Source organism: Megalobrama amblycephala, linkage group LG18, assembly GCF_018812025.1.
Source record: "Megalobrama amblycephala isolate DHTTF-2021 linkage group LG18, ASM1881202v1, whole genome shotgun sequence".
Lineage (NCBI taxonomy): Eukaryota > Metazoa > Chordata > Actinopteri > Cypriniformes > Xenocyprididae > Megalobrama > Megalobrama amblycephala.
The window spans coordinates 33,822,641-33,839,529 of NC_063061.1; the positions used below are offsets into that span (position 1 = coordinate 33,822,641).

Here is a 16,889-nt window from a genome sequence, read left to right on the forward strand (position 1 = left end):
TGTCTTTGATGTTTCTATGGTTTCTACAAAATAAAACCGGAAACTGAGGGTAACGTGGGTATGACGCCATTGACAGGCGACTCCTCACACGTCCCGGAGCCTTGGTTAAAATTGCAATTTTCTCATGATTTACAAATAATTGGAAACATTTGGGATATTGTAAGTACTCAAGTGAACAAAATATATAACACTGGCCTAGTGGTTTTTGGACATTTTACTGCAAAAATCTTACATATTGTGCATTTAATTATATTTTTGAAACACTATTATATTTTAAAACACTATACAGACAGTGTTGGGTAAGTTACTCTAAAAAAGTAATTAATTACTAGCTAAACACATCTTCAACAGTGTAATTAGATTACCTTACTAATTACTCTCTAAAAAGTAATGCATTACTTATTACTTTCTAAATCCAATATCAACCTTGACCAGTTGAACAATACAAGATAGATATGAAACTGCTCTTTCAATTCTTTCAAATAAATAATAGGCCTATAAAATTTCATAAATTATTCTTGAACTGACCTAAGTAGGGAGAAAGTTACATTAAAAACACATTTAGATGTTAAATTTTGAGGTTAAATCAACTTGTTTTATATAGAATTGTTATATAGTCTATACAGTATTTAATTAAATTACATCAGAAGTAACTGTAATTAAATTATAATCCCTTTCTTTACTTTTTCAAGGGAAAAGTAATTAAATTACAACAATTAATTACTTGGTAATGTATTACACCCAACACTGTATACATAGAGATATACTGTATATAGATATAACCAGAATATATCTCTAATATATATAATGTATCTTAGAGTATAGTGTTCTTTTATTTATTTATTGAAAAATTTAATTTAAGTAAGATATGAATTAGCCTATACAAGCACAAGCATATATCTATCTATCTATCTATGAAACAATAATATAAACTATTAAACAAGAGCATAAATAAAAAAATATATATATTAAAATACAAAATAAAGTCACAATCTGAAAAAGGCTGACGTCAGCGATACGAAACATCGCGATATGTTGTGTTTGGCGTTAACACAGATCTCCAAAACATATGTCGGCATTCACCCTGTTTATACTCCAATGTGACGTGATTTACAGATCGACCAATCAGACTAGAGAATCCACAGCGGCTGTGGTAAGTTTGTTGCCAGGTGTCTCTGCACTACACGAACCAGAACCTCGAACCGGGACCAGCAGCAGAGCTCTGAACCGGGCAGACAGCAGAAGATGAGCTTCTTATTGTGAGTTTATGATTGAGATGATTGTTTATAGATTAATTGATACAGATTTACTCCTTTAGCTCGTCTTGCTAAAGAGCTGTTTGAGTTTTTGGACCGAACTGACTTCAGTTCTGCGCGTGCAGATCGTTAATGTGTCAGTATTTCATCCTGACAGTTGTGCTAAAATGTGTTATTTTCTCACGCGAATCCCTCAGCATCGAGATTAACCCAATTCTGGCACATTTTGCACCGTTTTTTTTGCCTCTAATGTGCTGAACTGGAAGGGGGGCAGATCTTATGTAATGCATGTTTGCTTCACACTGTGCTGTTCAAACAAAAAGCACGTTGTTTGTCTTGTCACTTTGTTTCAGAGGTCAGAGAGTTGCATTGTGTCCAGAGCCTGTGATGCATTCAAAGTTGGAAAACATTCTTTGAAAAGATGCTGAGATCTCTTTTGATGAAATTGCTTGAAATGCAATGCAGTTTTAATTGTTTCCAGGCAGTGCATGATGATGCACGAGTCTCTTTAAGAGTGTAAACAAGAAGTGAATGTGTTTTTATCCACCAAAAATGCTGTTTAATTCAATTCGACAAACTCGCATCATTCTAATCATATCATTTTGCGAGGGAAGAGGTTGTATTTGCTTTCTCTGTAATTACTTTTTGTTTACATCTTTAGTAAGAGAGTGAGGAGATCTCAAATGCAGAATATCTCAGTCTCAATCTGATTGTGTAATCAGAAGTCATGGCAGAATCTTGTTTGTTATGATGCATCTGAAATTGAGTTTACTGATAAGGTTGTCTGGAGGATACATTAGAGAAGTTCATCATAAGAAAAACAGCTTCCTCAAAAACAGCTGAGAATGATTTCATTTGGAAAATCTTCTGAAGCTCTTGTGATGGTTCATGTGATTTAGGAGAAGTTAAGAACAAACACAGACATGTGATGTCATTGCCTTTGTGTTGTTTTTAGATTTGAATGATAATAAATGTTGATTGGCGTGTGTATTCCTTTGATTGGAACCGGATAAACTGCATATCTTAAAGGATTAGTTCACTTCCAAATTAAAATTTCCTGATAATTTACTCACCCCCATGTCATCCAAGATGTTCATGTCTTTCTTTCTTCAGTTGAAAAAAAATTAAGGTTTTTGATGAAAACATTCCAGGATTATTCTCCTTATAGTGGACTTCAGTGGACTCCAAAAGGTTGAAGGTCAAAATGACAGTTTCATTGCCACTTCAAAGGGCTTTAAACGATACCAGACGAGGAATAAGGATCTTATCTAGAGAAACCATTGCTCATTTTCTTAAAAAAAGTTTTAACAATAACTGCTCATCTTGAACTAGCTCTCTTCTTCTTCTCTATTAGAATTCCGGCATTGTAGACACTGCTAAGTGTAATACTGCCCTCCACAGGTCAAAGTTTGAACTAATTGTTATATACTTGCACTAGCATATTGTATATGACAATTTAGTTCAGACTTTGACCTGTGGAGGGCAGTAATACACTTATTAGTGTCTACAATGCCGGAATTCTAATAGAGAAGAAGAAGAGAGCTAGTTCAAGATGAACAGTTATTGTTAAAACTTATAATTTAATTTTTTAAGAAAATGAGCGATGGTTTCTCTAGATAAGACCCTTATTCCTCGTCTGGTATCGTTTAAAGCCCTTTGAAGCTGCAATGAAACTAATTTGGACCTTCAACTGTTTTAAGGCCATTGAAGTCCACTATAAGGAGAAAAATCCTGGAATGTTTTCATCAAAAACCTTAATTTCTTTTCGACTGAAGAAAGAAAGACATAAACATCTTGGATGACACGGGGGTGAGTAAATTATCAGGAAATTTTAATTTGAAAGTGAACTAATCCTTTAAGATGAGAAATATGTAAAAATACTCATACATGCTTCTATAATCTCTTATTTCGTATAGCCTTTTTCATTAATTGCCTTTTTTGTTCCATCTCCTCAAGCGGGAATCGTTCGTCTAAGACGTTTAAGCCGAAGAAGAATATTCCGGAAGGCTCTCATCAGTATGAGCTGCTCAAACACGCTGAAGCCACGCTGGGCAGTGGGAACCTGCGTATGGCCGTCATGCTTCCTGATGGAGAAGATCTGAATGAATGGGTGGCTGTCAACAGTAAGAACCATATTTATGAATTATGCCCTCATACACCACAAATTGAATCATTGTGTCTTTATTTTCAGGTTTTGTTACTGCAGATGTTTCTCTCTCTGTGTTTGTGTGTTTTTCTCATTTCCTTCTTAAAAACTTTGACCTTTGACCTATTGATGACACCAAGCCTGAGACATCCTGTCTTTACTGATCACCCAGTCAGTCCCGAGAGACATTGTGTTCATTGCAGAATGACCAACACACCTCCCCCATCATGCGCACACACACATACAGTACGAGCCAACAGTCTCAGGCCCTGTCCACACGAACACGGGTTTTTTACAAAACCGCTGTTTTTTTTTCTGTGCAGTTTGACCGTTCGTCCACATGCAAACACAGTATCTGGTCACTGAAACTAAACTTTTTTTGAAAACTCCTGCCAGGGTGAGGATTTTTAGAAACACTGGTTGCAGTGTTGTTGGCTTGTGACTTGTAACCTTTTTTTCAGGCTTCTGATTGGCCAACATGGCTTTACGGTTAGGGTTATATCGCCACCTGTTGGTTTGGCATGCTCTTGACAGCGCTACATAGTGTGTTTTTGCGTTTTTATGTTCAACTCTGTTTATAAAAATACCCGTGTGGACTAGGCCTCAGACTACTACTGGAAATGCTGGTGTTTTGTATAGAAATTGGTATAGAAAATTAGTATGATCAGTGTAACAATTTCAGTGAAAAGTTGAGTTTCAAAATTAATACAACATTCATAATGTGACAACTAAATATTATTTTTTTAAATTAATATTTAATATCTTTTTTATATATATATATATATATATATATCATAATTTGTTATACTGTATATATATCATTTTTATAATAATGTTTAAAAAATAAAATGTATAATTTATATATATATATATATATATATATATATATATATATATATATATATATAAACTAAATATTTTTTTAATTAATATATTATACATTTATATATATATATATATATATATATATATATATAATAAAACTTTGTTATTTTTATAATTATTAATGTTTAAAAAATAAAATTTATAATTTATATATATATATATATATATATATATATATATATATATATATATATATATATATATATATATATAATTTAGCATTTATTTTATATTTAATATAATTAAATAAATGATATAAGTAATATTATATAATATTTATTTAAAAATTTGATATATATATATATATATATATATATATATATATATATATATATATATATATATATATATATATATAAAGAACATTGTATTTTGAAATAATCATATTAATAATATATAATATTATATTATTACATAATAATTATTTTATTATAATAATTTAATGTATTATGCTATTTTATGTTTTTTTGTATGCATGATTTAATGTGATCCAAAGAGCATCTGACTGTCTGAACACAGAGTCACATGATCAATGTGATTTATGCTGCCTTCATTTGCTATCAGAATTATCATAAATACAAGTTTCCTAGTTAAAAATTGAACATAAACAGCCTCCCAAGTCATATTTACCTCTGGACAGATTGAGGATCATCTTGATAACAAAGTTCCTGAGATGGGTGGGCCACAAACTTTAAACATGGTGGAGGAGAGAACGATTGTCTTGTCATTAAAGTAGTGCATATTTACATAAATGAATAATTATTTGAAGCGTATTATATGTTTTATACACTGAAAATAGCCTGTTTTTGAGCAAAACTCCTGGATTGTCAGCAAAATGACAATCCAGATGGCACGGTGAATGTTTATGGTTGTCAATGAATGGGACACGTCAATGAAATATTCAGTGTTTTTGTTTGTTTGTTCCTGCAGCGGTGGATTTCTTTAACCAGATTAACATGCTGTACGGCACCATCACAGACTTCTGCTCAGAGGACAGCTGCCCGGTCATGTCTGCAGGACCAAAGTGAGTGTGTTTGGACAGTGAGGAATGACTGTGTCCGTCCGTCTCTGCTTCACTTATCTCTTTTCCTTCAGATACGAGTATCATTGGGCAGATGGAACCAACATTAAGAAGCCTATCAAGTGCTCTGCTCCCAAGTACATTGACTATCTGATGACGTGGGTTCAAGACCAGCTGGATGACGAGACCCTGTTTCCTTCTAAAATAGGTACCTGTAGACATTCAGACTGCACTCATTATTAATCTTATTTATCAGTATTTATTTATGTACTTTAACAAATTGTTTTGCACAAAGTTATAAGTGAACTATATCCATATCCAGGTGTTCCCTTCCCCAAGAACTTCATGTCGGTGGCCAAGACTATTCTGAAGCGTTTGTTCAGAGTTTATGCTCATATATATCATCAGCACTTTGACGCAGTCATGCAGCTTCAGGAGGAAGCTCACCTCAACACGTCTTTCAAACACTTCATCTTCTTTGTACAGGTGCTGTCACCACTTTACACTTATTATGAACATCCTAAAATTATGAAAGAGGCTGTTCTGAGTCAAAACCACAACCTAAAGTGACTTACAGCTTTTATTATATGGCAGCAACTGCAGTAAGACAAAAGATACCAGTTTAAAATCAAAGTAAACTATTTCACTGCCAATCATAGTCTGATTATAGGCTTTGTACATTATAAGCAACTTGCTAATATAGTTTTTCAAATTATATCGAGTCACCTCTGTGTGTTTAACAACAGTTTTGAACACGAACACCTCTAATTACAACTCGTCTATTTTTTGGAATTAAAAATCTAATGATGGTCAGAAATGTGTATGTTTTAGCTGTTGCATTGCTCATCTAACTATAGTGAGAGCAGCTCAGATTTGGTCTTTTCTAAATTTATATGACATGTTGCATTTGCTAGTAAAATTGTAGTTTACTCAAGCGATTAATGGAAGAGAGTTGCTTAGTTTTTGGGTTTGTATCTACTTACGTTTTGAAAGAAATTAATGCTTTTATTCAGCAAGGATGCATTATAATTGATCAAAAGTGACAGTAAAGACATTTAAAATGTTACAAAAGATTGCCATTTCAAAGAAATGCTGCTTTTTTGAACTATAAGAAATGTTTCTTGAGCACCAAATCATCATATTAGAACGATTTCTGAAGGATCATGTGACACTGAAGACTGGAGTAATGATGCTACTGAAAATTCAGCTTTGATCACAGGAATAAATTACATTTTAAAATATATTCACATAGAAAATAGTTCATTTAAATTGAAATAAAATTTCACAATATTATTATTTTTCCTGTATTTTTGATCAAATAAATGCAGCCTTGGTGAGCAGAAGAGACTTCTTTCAAAAACATTAAAATATCTTACACACTTCAAACTAGGGATGCACGATATATCGGCCTCCATATCGGTATTGGCCAATATGTTCATTTTTAATTTTATCGACCTGATAAGAAAATTTGGCCGATATGTTATGAATTATTTCCACATTTTAGATGCGCACTGTCCACCATGATGGTTTTGAATTTCTTGAAATATGATTAAAATCAATTCAAAAAGGAAAATACAGTTAAGTCTGTCATATAAGCTACATAAAATTATAATGAGAACACTATAATTGTGTGCTTGGGACATGACTTTTAATGGTGAAACTTTTGTTTTTGTAATCAGGCTCTCAAAAAAAAAAAAAAAAAAAAAAAAAAAAAAAAAAGATTTATCAGCCGATATATCAGTTATCGGCTTTCAAATATAAAGAATTATCGGTTATCGCATCGGCCAAAATCTTCATATCGGTGCATCCCTACTTCAAACTTCTGAACTTTAGTGTAGTTTTGATGTTCTTGAATTTAAAATAAATGGTGCTTATTTTGTCTGTTTTCAGGAGTTTAACCTGATCGACCGTAAGGAGCTGGCGCCTCTTCAAGAGCTCATCGAGAAACTCACAACAAAAGACAGATAAACTGAGAAAAGAAGTTAAATGATCCTGCTCTCTCTTCTGACTCTCCCTTCTATCTTTTGCTTTGTACAGATGATTTTAACCCCACAGCACTGCTAGGCCAAGCGTAGTGAAATTACAACACTAATCCTACCCGTTCACCTGATTTGATGACAACATGATGCCTGGATAAAATGGTTACATATGAGTTTTAGTTTCTCAAGTCCTTCACACTGTTTAGTTTGGTCACTGAAAGGGAGGGATTTTAACCCATGAGAATTGAACAGCGTGTTAGCTTGGTGCCTGTGCCGCGTTAAAGCAGCGAATGAGTGATTCGCTCTCTTTGGCTAGTGTGAATGTTTAAAAGTTGTTTGATTCTTCAATGCTGTAATGCTGACAGCAAAAAGATGGAGTTAAATGGCTATTTTCCTATGCAATAATGATCTTATTTGTCTTTATTAATGTTATTGGACAAAATCGTAGTTTAAACTTTATATCAGAGTTTTATCGAGATTGTTTGTTCATCTGTGGATTTAATATCGGTCATTATGAAGGTTATTGGATACTGAAATAAGAATTTTGCCTGCTGGAATTGCTACTTTGTCGGACCCAGATAACTGATGGGAAATTGCTCGCCCTGATCTTATGCTGTGCGTCAGAGAAACATGAAATGTATGATAACAGCTCGGAGTGACTGATAAGACGTTTGTTTTGCACAAGCCACAACTATTGCAGTTTAAAGGGATAGTTCACCCAAAAATGAAAATTATCCCATGATTTACTCACCCTCAAGATGTATATGACTATCTTCTTTCAAATGAACACAATTGGAGTTATATTAAATAATGTCCAGGCTCTTCCAAGCTTTATAATGGCAGTGAATGGGGGGGGTGAGATTTTGAAGCCCCAAAAAAGTGCATCCATCCATCATTAAAAGTAATCCATACAGCTCCAGAGGGTTAATAAAGGCCTTTTGAAGCAAAGCGATGCATTTTTGTAAGAAAAATGTCCATATTTAAAACTTAATAAACTAAAATAACTAGCTTTTGGGCAGATGACCGGAGCTACATGATGCACAAGAGTAAGTTTTGTTTTGCTTTGCTCTTTTCTCTGCGCTTCCCCATTCGTCCTTGCGTCATGCATCGGGTCAGAGGTCACACTTCCACCTCAAATTGATGTGTACGACCATCTGCCGGAAGCTAAATATGGGTATTTTTCGTACAAAAATGCATCGTTTAGCTTCATAAGGCCTTTATTAACCCTCTGGAGCTGTATGGATTATTTTTATGATGGATGGATGCACTTTTTTGGGCTTCAAAATCTCGCCCCCCATTCACTCCCATTATAAAGCTTGGAAGAGCAAGGATATTTTTTAATATAACTTCGATAGTCATATACATCTAGGCTGGCTTGAGGGTGAGTAAATCATGGGATAATTTTAATTTTTAGGATGAACTATCCCTTTAAGTTCTGAATTTGGTTGCCAAACTTTGGTGCGTTTCAGTTGCATGACACTCATTTGAAATATACATAGAGTCCGTACAGTTCTGAAATATTCAGTGCGTTGAGTGTTTAGCTTTATGGTTCGGTCGTATGAGTTGTTAAGGTTTGATATTGAGAAATGTTCAGCATTCACTTCCGAGGTGAATGACTGCAATTTTCTTCTCTACCTCCATTTTATCCCTTTTTACATCTCTGTTCTGCTACTACCACTTTTATAGTTGTTTAAAATCCTTTTAGGTTTGTTCCTTTTGACATTTTGAAGTTGAAGAGCTACGAATGTAATAGATGGTTTGAACTATGCTGTAGTGTAAAAGTGCCAACCGCTGACATATTTGAAGTATTTATAGAGAGATTTTTGTCACTGAAATGAGAATATATTTTCCCTGAATTGTACAATAATTAGGCTAGATTAGATATGTAAATATGTGTAGATTTCCTGATATTGTTGTACTTTACATTAATAAAACAGTACTGATGTTATGCTATTTTTGCTGTACATAGAGCAAATAAAACCCTTCTCTTGACATGCTGCATTTATTTACTTTGTTATTTCATATGCATATATGTACAGGAGGTTGTTCCAGTAGTAATGTGAAGATAGATCATCATAATAAAGTGTTGTTATGTCTGTAAAGCACACGGGATTTGAAAGCAGCTGTTTCCGGTGGGAGGCACCTGCAGTTTAAGCGCCAGAATTTGATGTCCCGCCTGTTTTTCATCGAGTGACCCACTGTAACTGTTAGTGTTATTGCACATTTCTGCATTACTGCATCAAGATAAAATGTCTCCAACAGCCAAAAGAGCCTGTCCCAGTCCTCTGAATGACAGTCTGGAGAAAAGACTCAAACGCATCTCAGTTGAAGGCAACATTGGTAAGTCATTCATTGAAATTTGACAGTACTGTAAGCATATTTCATTGCTGAACTGAACGCTACAAATCCAGTTTTTATGAGGTGAGCTTTCATAGATTGTGGCTTATGAGATTAGTGTTCTGACTTGTGAAGAAATATATATTTATATACTTTCAAAGCGACCTTGACATTGGCGAACACTTCCTGATACGAATGCCTGAATTTTTTAGTAACGTTAAATATTTTTGTTTGTGTGTATATTTCGACTTTGGCTCTTTAAAAAAAAAAAAAAAAAAAAAATGTATTTTTGCTTTTAAAATCTAAAAATCGTGTAGCGGAAGTTGTGATGTGAATATTCGTAAAACATCTCATATCCGCCTAAAAGTCTTTTTCCTGCAGTTTCTGAGTGGTTATTTGATTGTTGTATAAGGCGTTTGTGTTGTTTATTCCTGTAGTGTTCTTTAAAAATAATTTTTATCTGTTTTTCCTGTTCTAGCGGCGGGTAAATCCACTTTTGTTCGTCTGCTGGAGGAACATGATAGAGAATGGGAGGTAGTACCGGAACCCATCGCTAGATGGTGCAATGTACAAACTCATCAAAACGAGTACGAGGTACAGTCAAAATATACATTATTTTATAAAAGTTTAGAAACATTACTATTTTTAATGTTTTTGAACGAAGTCTCTTATGCTCAATAATACTACATTTATTTCATAATAAATACAGAAAAACAATAATATTGTGAAATATTATTACAATTTAAAATTATGGTTTTCTATTTTAATATAATTTATTTCTGTGATGCAAAGCTGAATTTTCAGCATCATTATTCCAGTCTTCAGTGTCACATGATCCTTCAGAAATCATTGTAATATGCTGATTTATCAATGTTGGAAACAGTTGTGCTGCTTAATATTATTTTATAACCTGTGATACTTTTTCAGGATTCTTTGATGCATAGATGCAAACTCCTCACCTTTCAGTGACAACTCACCTTTTTGAGATCACAATAGGTCACTTATGGGATTTGCATAGATCCAATGAGAAAGTGTTTTTATGGGGGGTGGGGGGTCTTACTAGGGTGCTTGGTTGTTTCAATAAGTACTGTACATTGTTTTCTTTACTCTTACTTTAAAAACTAATGTCTTTACAGGGGAATGTTTTATCTATTTGAGGTCTGAGATGGGGGAATGGTGAAGAGAGAGGGCAAACAGTTTGCAGTTTAGCTCAGTATTGCCGTCTAATCAGCCAATATTATCTTAAATATCCTGCATTATGGTTTTGGATATATATGGTATTAAAAATAAATAAAAAATCCCTTAAAGTAACTACAAATGAGCATATAAAGCAATTAAAAAACAAACAAACAAAAACACATATCTTGCGAAGCATGTCCCCACCCCACGCAATGTTCTCACCTTTTTTCCCCGTTACCTGTTTGCATCCCTGTTGATGAATAAAAAGTTAAAAAATATCAGCATTTTGTTTAAAATAGAAATCTTTTGTAACAATATACACTACCGTTCAAAAGTCTGGGGTCAGTAATTTTTTTTTTCTTTTTTTTTTTCTTTTTTTTGAAAGAAATTAATACTTTTATTCAGCACAGATGTGTTAAATTGATAAAAAGTGATAGTAAAGATTTATAGTGTTAGAAAAGATTTATATTTTGAATAAATGCTGTTCTTTTTCACCTTTTATTCAGCAGTGAATCCTGAAAAAATATCACAGATTCCAAAAAAATATTCAGCAACTGTTTTCAACATTGATAATAACTATCAAATCAGCATATTACAATGATTTCTGAAGGTTCATGTGACACTGATGCTGAAAATTCAGCTTTGCATCACAGAAATAAATTATATTTTAAAGTATATTAAAAAAGAAAACCATAATTTTAAATTGTAATAATATTTCACAATATTTATTATTTTTTCTGTATTTATTATGAAATAAATGCAGCCTTAATGAGCATAAGAGACTTTGTTCAAAAACATTAAAAATAGTAATGTTTCCAAACTTTTGACTGGTGGTGTGTGTATTTTTTTTTTAAATTGCTATTTAGAATTAACTGCCCAAAAGGCATTTAGACAGTTAATTTACCCTGAAAAATATGTATTAATGTCTTGGCATTAGAGAACAAAATGTCAAAACAATTGGTATAATATAGCACAAACACATTTTTCAAGCAAAACATTTTGCAGAAGTTTGTTAAAAGTAATTGCAAGAATGGCCAATAAAAGTGAAGTCCGTTCTGAGTGCAGATGGCACTTGTTTTGATGTTTTGTTATCGAATGCAACGACATTCAGACATAAAATGTGCCTTTAGGTGTCCAAATGTTTTTGTGGCTACATGTGTAATACATTGTCTAAGTATGACAAATAAGCCTGTAATCCAGCGCTGCGATGGAAACGGCTCTGTCAAACACTGGCAGATGGTTTAGTCCTCAACAGCTGAGCACTCAACCAGAACAGAGCTGCCTTCTTCACACACTTACTGTACCACTGCTGATAAATATAGTGTTCAGTCAAATACACCTTATTTGAAATTCATGTCTTCTGTAGGAGAATTGGAGGGGAGTCCTTTTTTAACTGAGGTTTAAAAAGAAAAAAATAGTATGTTTCTGGAGTAATGATGCTGAAAATGCAGCTTTGCATCACAGGAATAAATGACATTATACGTAATTTTATCAATCAGTTCAGAATTTGAAGCACAAATATAATATGCATAACAAACGTGCACTAATACGACATGTATGTGTTTGTTTCAGGAATTGACCACCTCTCAGAAGAGTGGAGGAAACGTGCTGCGGATGATGTACGAGAAGCCCGAGCGCTGGGCGTACACCTTCCAGAGCTACGCCTGCATGAGCCGCATCCGCTCGCAGATCAAATCCACCGACGGCAAACTCCGAGAGGTGGAGAATCCCGTGCAGTTCTTCGAACGATCGGTGTACAGCGACAGGTAAGTGACACCTGGTATTAACATCCGTGGGTCAAACGAGACACATGCATCTCTTGCTTTCGTGGAAGCAGGGTCTGTGATTGTTATGCAACCGTTATTACGTCATAAAGTCAAATAAATGCATGTATCAACTAATCGGCTTTTTATTTTAATCACTTTGATTGATGTGTTGCAGGTACATCTTTGCCTCTAACCTCTATGAGAGTGAGTGTGTGAATGAAACCGAGTGGGCGATTTATCAGGACTGGCACAGCTGGCTGCATAAGCAGTTTGGGAAGCACATTGAGCTGGACGGCATTATCTACCTACGCGCAAAACCGGAGGTATGAATGGACACCCAGATGGGGTGATGAAAGTGTGTAAAGTGATTCTGCTTTACTGTGAAAGAGAAATAACAATGACATTTTGTGTTTCAGAGGTGTTTGGAGCGATTGCATTTGAGAGGAAGAGACGAGGAACAGGGAATTCCACTGGAATATCTGGAGAAACTCCACTATAAACATGAGTGCTGGTTACAGCACAGGACTATGAGGTATCAAACACAGACATTACAAACATGAGCTGTTATAATGTCTCACACACCAGGGCTCCAGACTGCCACCAATTTGTGACATTTTTTTTCCTGCCGGTACGACTACATTTTTTGCATTGGTGCAACCACCACTTTCACCAACTGACAAGAGCTGAAGTTTCTCTTTTACGTAATGCATATGAGAAACGGCAAACAAAAGGAAAGCAGAATGACACCGCGCTACTCGTTTGAGTCAAATGTTTTTACATTATTCGTTTCAGGGTTGATGCAAACTATTGGGAGTGAAATTTAAGCACATTTTAAAGTGCTTCTCACTTTTTCCAGCACTTTAAATCTCAAAATATGATCCAATTTTGTTGTTTTTAATGTGATGATTTGTAAAACTAAAAGTTTAAAGATGAAGCTTTTATAAACTTTTATTTAAAAAGACATGAATTTACTAGTATAACCAGTGGATGGTGGCAGAGGACCACTTTTTGGCTTATAAGCCATTTCCACTCCCTAATTTATGGGGAAAAATAGGAAAATGTCTCATGAAAAACAAAACCTTTTCTTCAAATTGTGACTGAATTGCACAAAGCAAGTAAAGAGTGCTCATTTTATAATCACTGAAGCTGTCAGTCAGTTCAGTATGGTACATTTAATAAGAGTGCAATATTTACATATTTACAAATATTTGGTTTTTGCATGATACTGTTGTCAATAAAAGTTAATTTTATCTACATCTCAATTCAAGCTCGGTGCTTTACAGTCACATTTCCGATAAATTAATGTGTAATATTATTAGTAACTGCACTTATTAAGGGGTTAGTTCACCCAAAAATGAAAATAATGTCATTTATTACTCACCCTCATGTCATTCCACACCCGTAAGACCTTCGTTCATCTTCTGAACTCAGTGAGGCCTGCATTGACAGCAAGATAATTAACACTTTCAAACGCCCAGAAAGATACTAAAGACATATTTAAGACTTCATGTGACTACAGTGGTTCAACCTTAATGTCATGAAGCGACAAGAATACTTTTTGTCTGCCAAAATAACGACTTTATCCAACAATATCTAGTGATGGACGATTTCAAAACACTGCTGATTAAACCCCACCCCCCGTCCAGCGCCACCTTCTGTAGATCTTAGTGGCACCAGCGCCTCTGCTTTCAAATGTTAGTCTGGAGCCCTGCACACACTCACTGATTTATGTATTTATTTATTTATTTTTAAATCATGCTCACCAATGCTGCATTTATTTGATTAAAAAATACAATAATTTTGTGAAATATTATTAGAAATTAAAATGACTGTTTTCTATTTGAATATATTTTAAAATGTAATTTATTCCTGTGATCAAAGCTGAATTTTCCAGTCTTTAGTGTCACATGATCCTTCAGAAAATATTCTGATATGCTGATTTATTATCAATGTTGGAAAGAGTTGTGCTGCTTAATATATTTTTTATAACCTATGATTCATGATTCTCTGATGAATAAAAAGTTAAAATTTAGAATTTTATTTAAAATAAAAAATCTTTTGTCACAATATACACTACTTTGATAGTGTGTATGTATGTGTGTGTGTGTGTATATATATATATATATATATATATATATATATATATATATATATATATATATATATATATGTATATGTGTGTGTGTGTGTGTATGTGTATGTATGTTTATTTATTTATAAATACATGTGCCCTCATTGTGTGTATGTGTGCAGTATGGAATTTGAGTATCTGAATGAAGTGCCGGTTCTTACCCTGGATGTCGATGACGATTTTAAAGACAACAAGGTCAAGTGTGCTGATATGATCGAGAAGGTACGACACACACACACACACACACACACACACACACTGCAGTCTGTTATCATAGAAGAAGTGTTGAGTTATGTCACTATGAATATATTTTAACCTGTAAAAATGCATATGGGATTTCACTGAAAAGTGAATGTTCTGTCATCATTTACTCACCCTCATGACATTCTTTCATGATTTTAATCTGGCATATCACCCAGAGTGCAAGTCTGTTTGATGTTTTTCACCTGGGGCAGAGCTAAAGTTGCATCTTGTTATGGGAGTGCAATACAGGGACCATTATATACTGTAGAAAATGCATGCTGTACATGTTTCTAGACACGCACTTTGTTGCATTTATACACATTAACCCCCCCACACACACTTTCTTTGCATGCGCATGCATCACACAGACAGTGCTGTAATAAAAATGCATTAACGAAAAATATGAGGACAGTTTCTGTTTAAAAGTTGATTCATATTTTTTGTCTTCCCAGGTAAAGGAATTTCTGAGCAGCCTGTGATTATGATGAGAAATGGTCCTTGATGGACAGAATCATTTAACATGGTCTATTTTTTACATTTTGAAACTTATGTGTGGAAAAAGTAGTCCATTTAGTACTTATGTTTTTGTTATTTAAGTTTGTTTTTACTTTTATGCCTTTATGAATTAAATAATAAATAATTGTTTTTAAAGAACATATATATAAAGAATGCTTTCTTATGATCGTCAAGGCTCCATTTCTTTGATCATAAATACATTAAGAACAATAATATTGTGAAATAATATTGAGATTTAAAAGAACTGTTTTCTATATGAATATATGTTAAAATATAATTTATTCCTGTGATCAAAGCTGAATTTTCAGCATCATTACTCCAGTCTTCAGTGTCACATGATCCTTACAGAAATCACTCTAATATACTGATTTGCTGCTCAAGAAACATTTCTCATTATTATCGATATTGAAAACAGTTGTGCTGCGCAATATTTTTTTGAAACCATAATACATTTTTTCATGCTCCTTTGATGAATAGAAAGAATGTATTTGATTTTTTTTTTTTTTTGGTAACATAAATGCATTTACTGTCACTTTTGATTTTAAAACATCCTTGCTGAATAAAAGTATTAATTTCTTTATTTTTTTTTACTTACTGGCTTTAGGAATAGTTTTTACCCAAAATGATATGAATTATCATTTACTCTCTCTCCAGTCATTTGCCCGTATTGTATACCAGCATGATGGTGAGCAAATAATGAGTGTATTTAATTTTTTATTTATTTATTTATTTTTTTCCAATCTGCTACTGTAAATGAGCTCGTGATAAACTGTGATGTGCACAGGTGTGTGGTAATATTCCTGAACGCCCAGTTGGTGGTGTAGTTCTACAGGCCTTTAGGGAACAGTAAAAGAAACATAAACTATTCCTTGAATTTGAAGTCATCAATTCTTGTCAATTTTAAAGAACTGAGGCGTTCACAATAATTTCTCAGGATTTTTAAGTACAAAACAACTTTTTCTTACCAACAGCATAATCATGAAATATGTGAAACTTGAACTAGTTGACATTCCTGGAGTTTTACTGAATGTTTTAGGACATTCTACTAAATGTTGAATGAGTCTACAATACCAAATATTTGCTAGTATCAGGTGTTTAGGAATCACATTTACTTTTTAGGGGTTTCATGGTTATACAAATGTAATCATTCAAGGAAAAGTAGTTACTATATATATATATATATATAGTATACTATATATAGTAAAGCTTCACATGACTTCTCAAGCCATCTTTGGAGACAGTGTATCTAATATATGGTTATATTATGTAAAAATAATTCTATATTATAGTAAAAAAAATATGCATTCATTTAATTAGCATACTTGAGTCATAATACTGAGTATTGATTTACTGAACATTTCGAACATTAAACCTCGGGTTGTATTATATTTTATAATTATTTTAACTATTATAACTTTATTTTTTTATAA

The 16,889-nt window shown here is 33.4% G+C and overlaps 2 protein-coding genes across 2 annotated transcripts; both read left to right on the top strand.

The window, feature by feature from the left end:
- Positions 1-1,104: 1,104 nt before the first annotated feature.
- Positions 1,105-7,692, top strand: mob1bb (MOB kinase activator 1Bb). The gene is made up of 6 exons (XM_048166788.1): positions 1,105-1,259; positions 3,213-3,379; positions 5,218-5,311; positions 5,383-5,516; positions 5,631-5,794; positions 7,199-7,692. Exons 1-6 carry the CDS (start codon positions 1,246-1,248, stop codon positions 7,274-7,276), a joined length of 651 nt encoding a protein of 216 aa, XP_048022745.1. The 5' UTR covers positions 1,105-1,245; the 3' UTR covers positions 7,277-7,692.
- Positions 7,693-9,406: 1,714 nt separating this feature from the next.
- Positions 9,407-15,498, top strand: dck (deoxycytidine kinase). Its single transcript, XM_048166787.1, has 7 exons — positions 9,407-9,627; positions 10,103-10,218; positions 12,376-12,569; positions 12,745-12,892; positions 12,986-13,101; positions 14,823-14,922; positions 15,396-15,498. The coding sequence occupies exons 1-7, from the start codon at positions 9,537-9,539 to the stop codon at positions 15,420-15,422; spliced, it is 792 nt and encodes a 263-aa protein (XP_048022744.1). The 5' UTR covers positions 9,407-9,536; the 3' UTR covers positions 15,423-15,498.
- Positions 15,499-16,889: the final 1,391 nt, after the last annotated feature.

What these genes read in the sequence shown, in the direction of transcription:
- mob1bb (XM_048166788.1), top strand. An exon ending in GTCATGTCTGCAGGACCAAA is followed by an intron (nt 5,312 to 5,382) that starts GTGAGTGTGTTT and finishes CTTTTCCTTCAG; the next exon opens with ATACGAGTATCATTGGGCAG. An exon ending in CCTGTTTCCTTCTAAAATAG is followed by an intron (nt 5,517 to 5,630) that starts GTACCTGTAGAC and finishes ATCCATATCCAG; the next exon opens with GTGTTCCCTTCCCCAAGAAC.
- dck (XM_048166787.1), top strand. Translation starts at nt 9,537, where the DNA reads ATGTCTCCAACAGCCAAAAGAGCCTGTCCCAGTCCTCTGAATGACAGT. An exon ending in CTCAGTTGAAGGCAACATTG is followed by an intron (nt 9,628 to 10,102) that starts GTAAGTCATTCA and finishes TTCCTGTTCTAG; the next exon opens with CGGCGGGTAAATCCACTTTT. An exon ending in GTGCTGATATGATCGAGAAG is followed by an intron (nt 14,923 to 15,395) that starts GTACGACACACA and finishes TTGTCTTCCCAG; the next exon opens with GTAAAGGAATTTCTGAGCAG.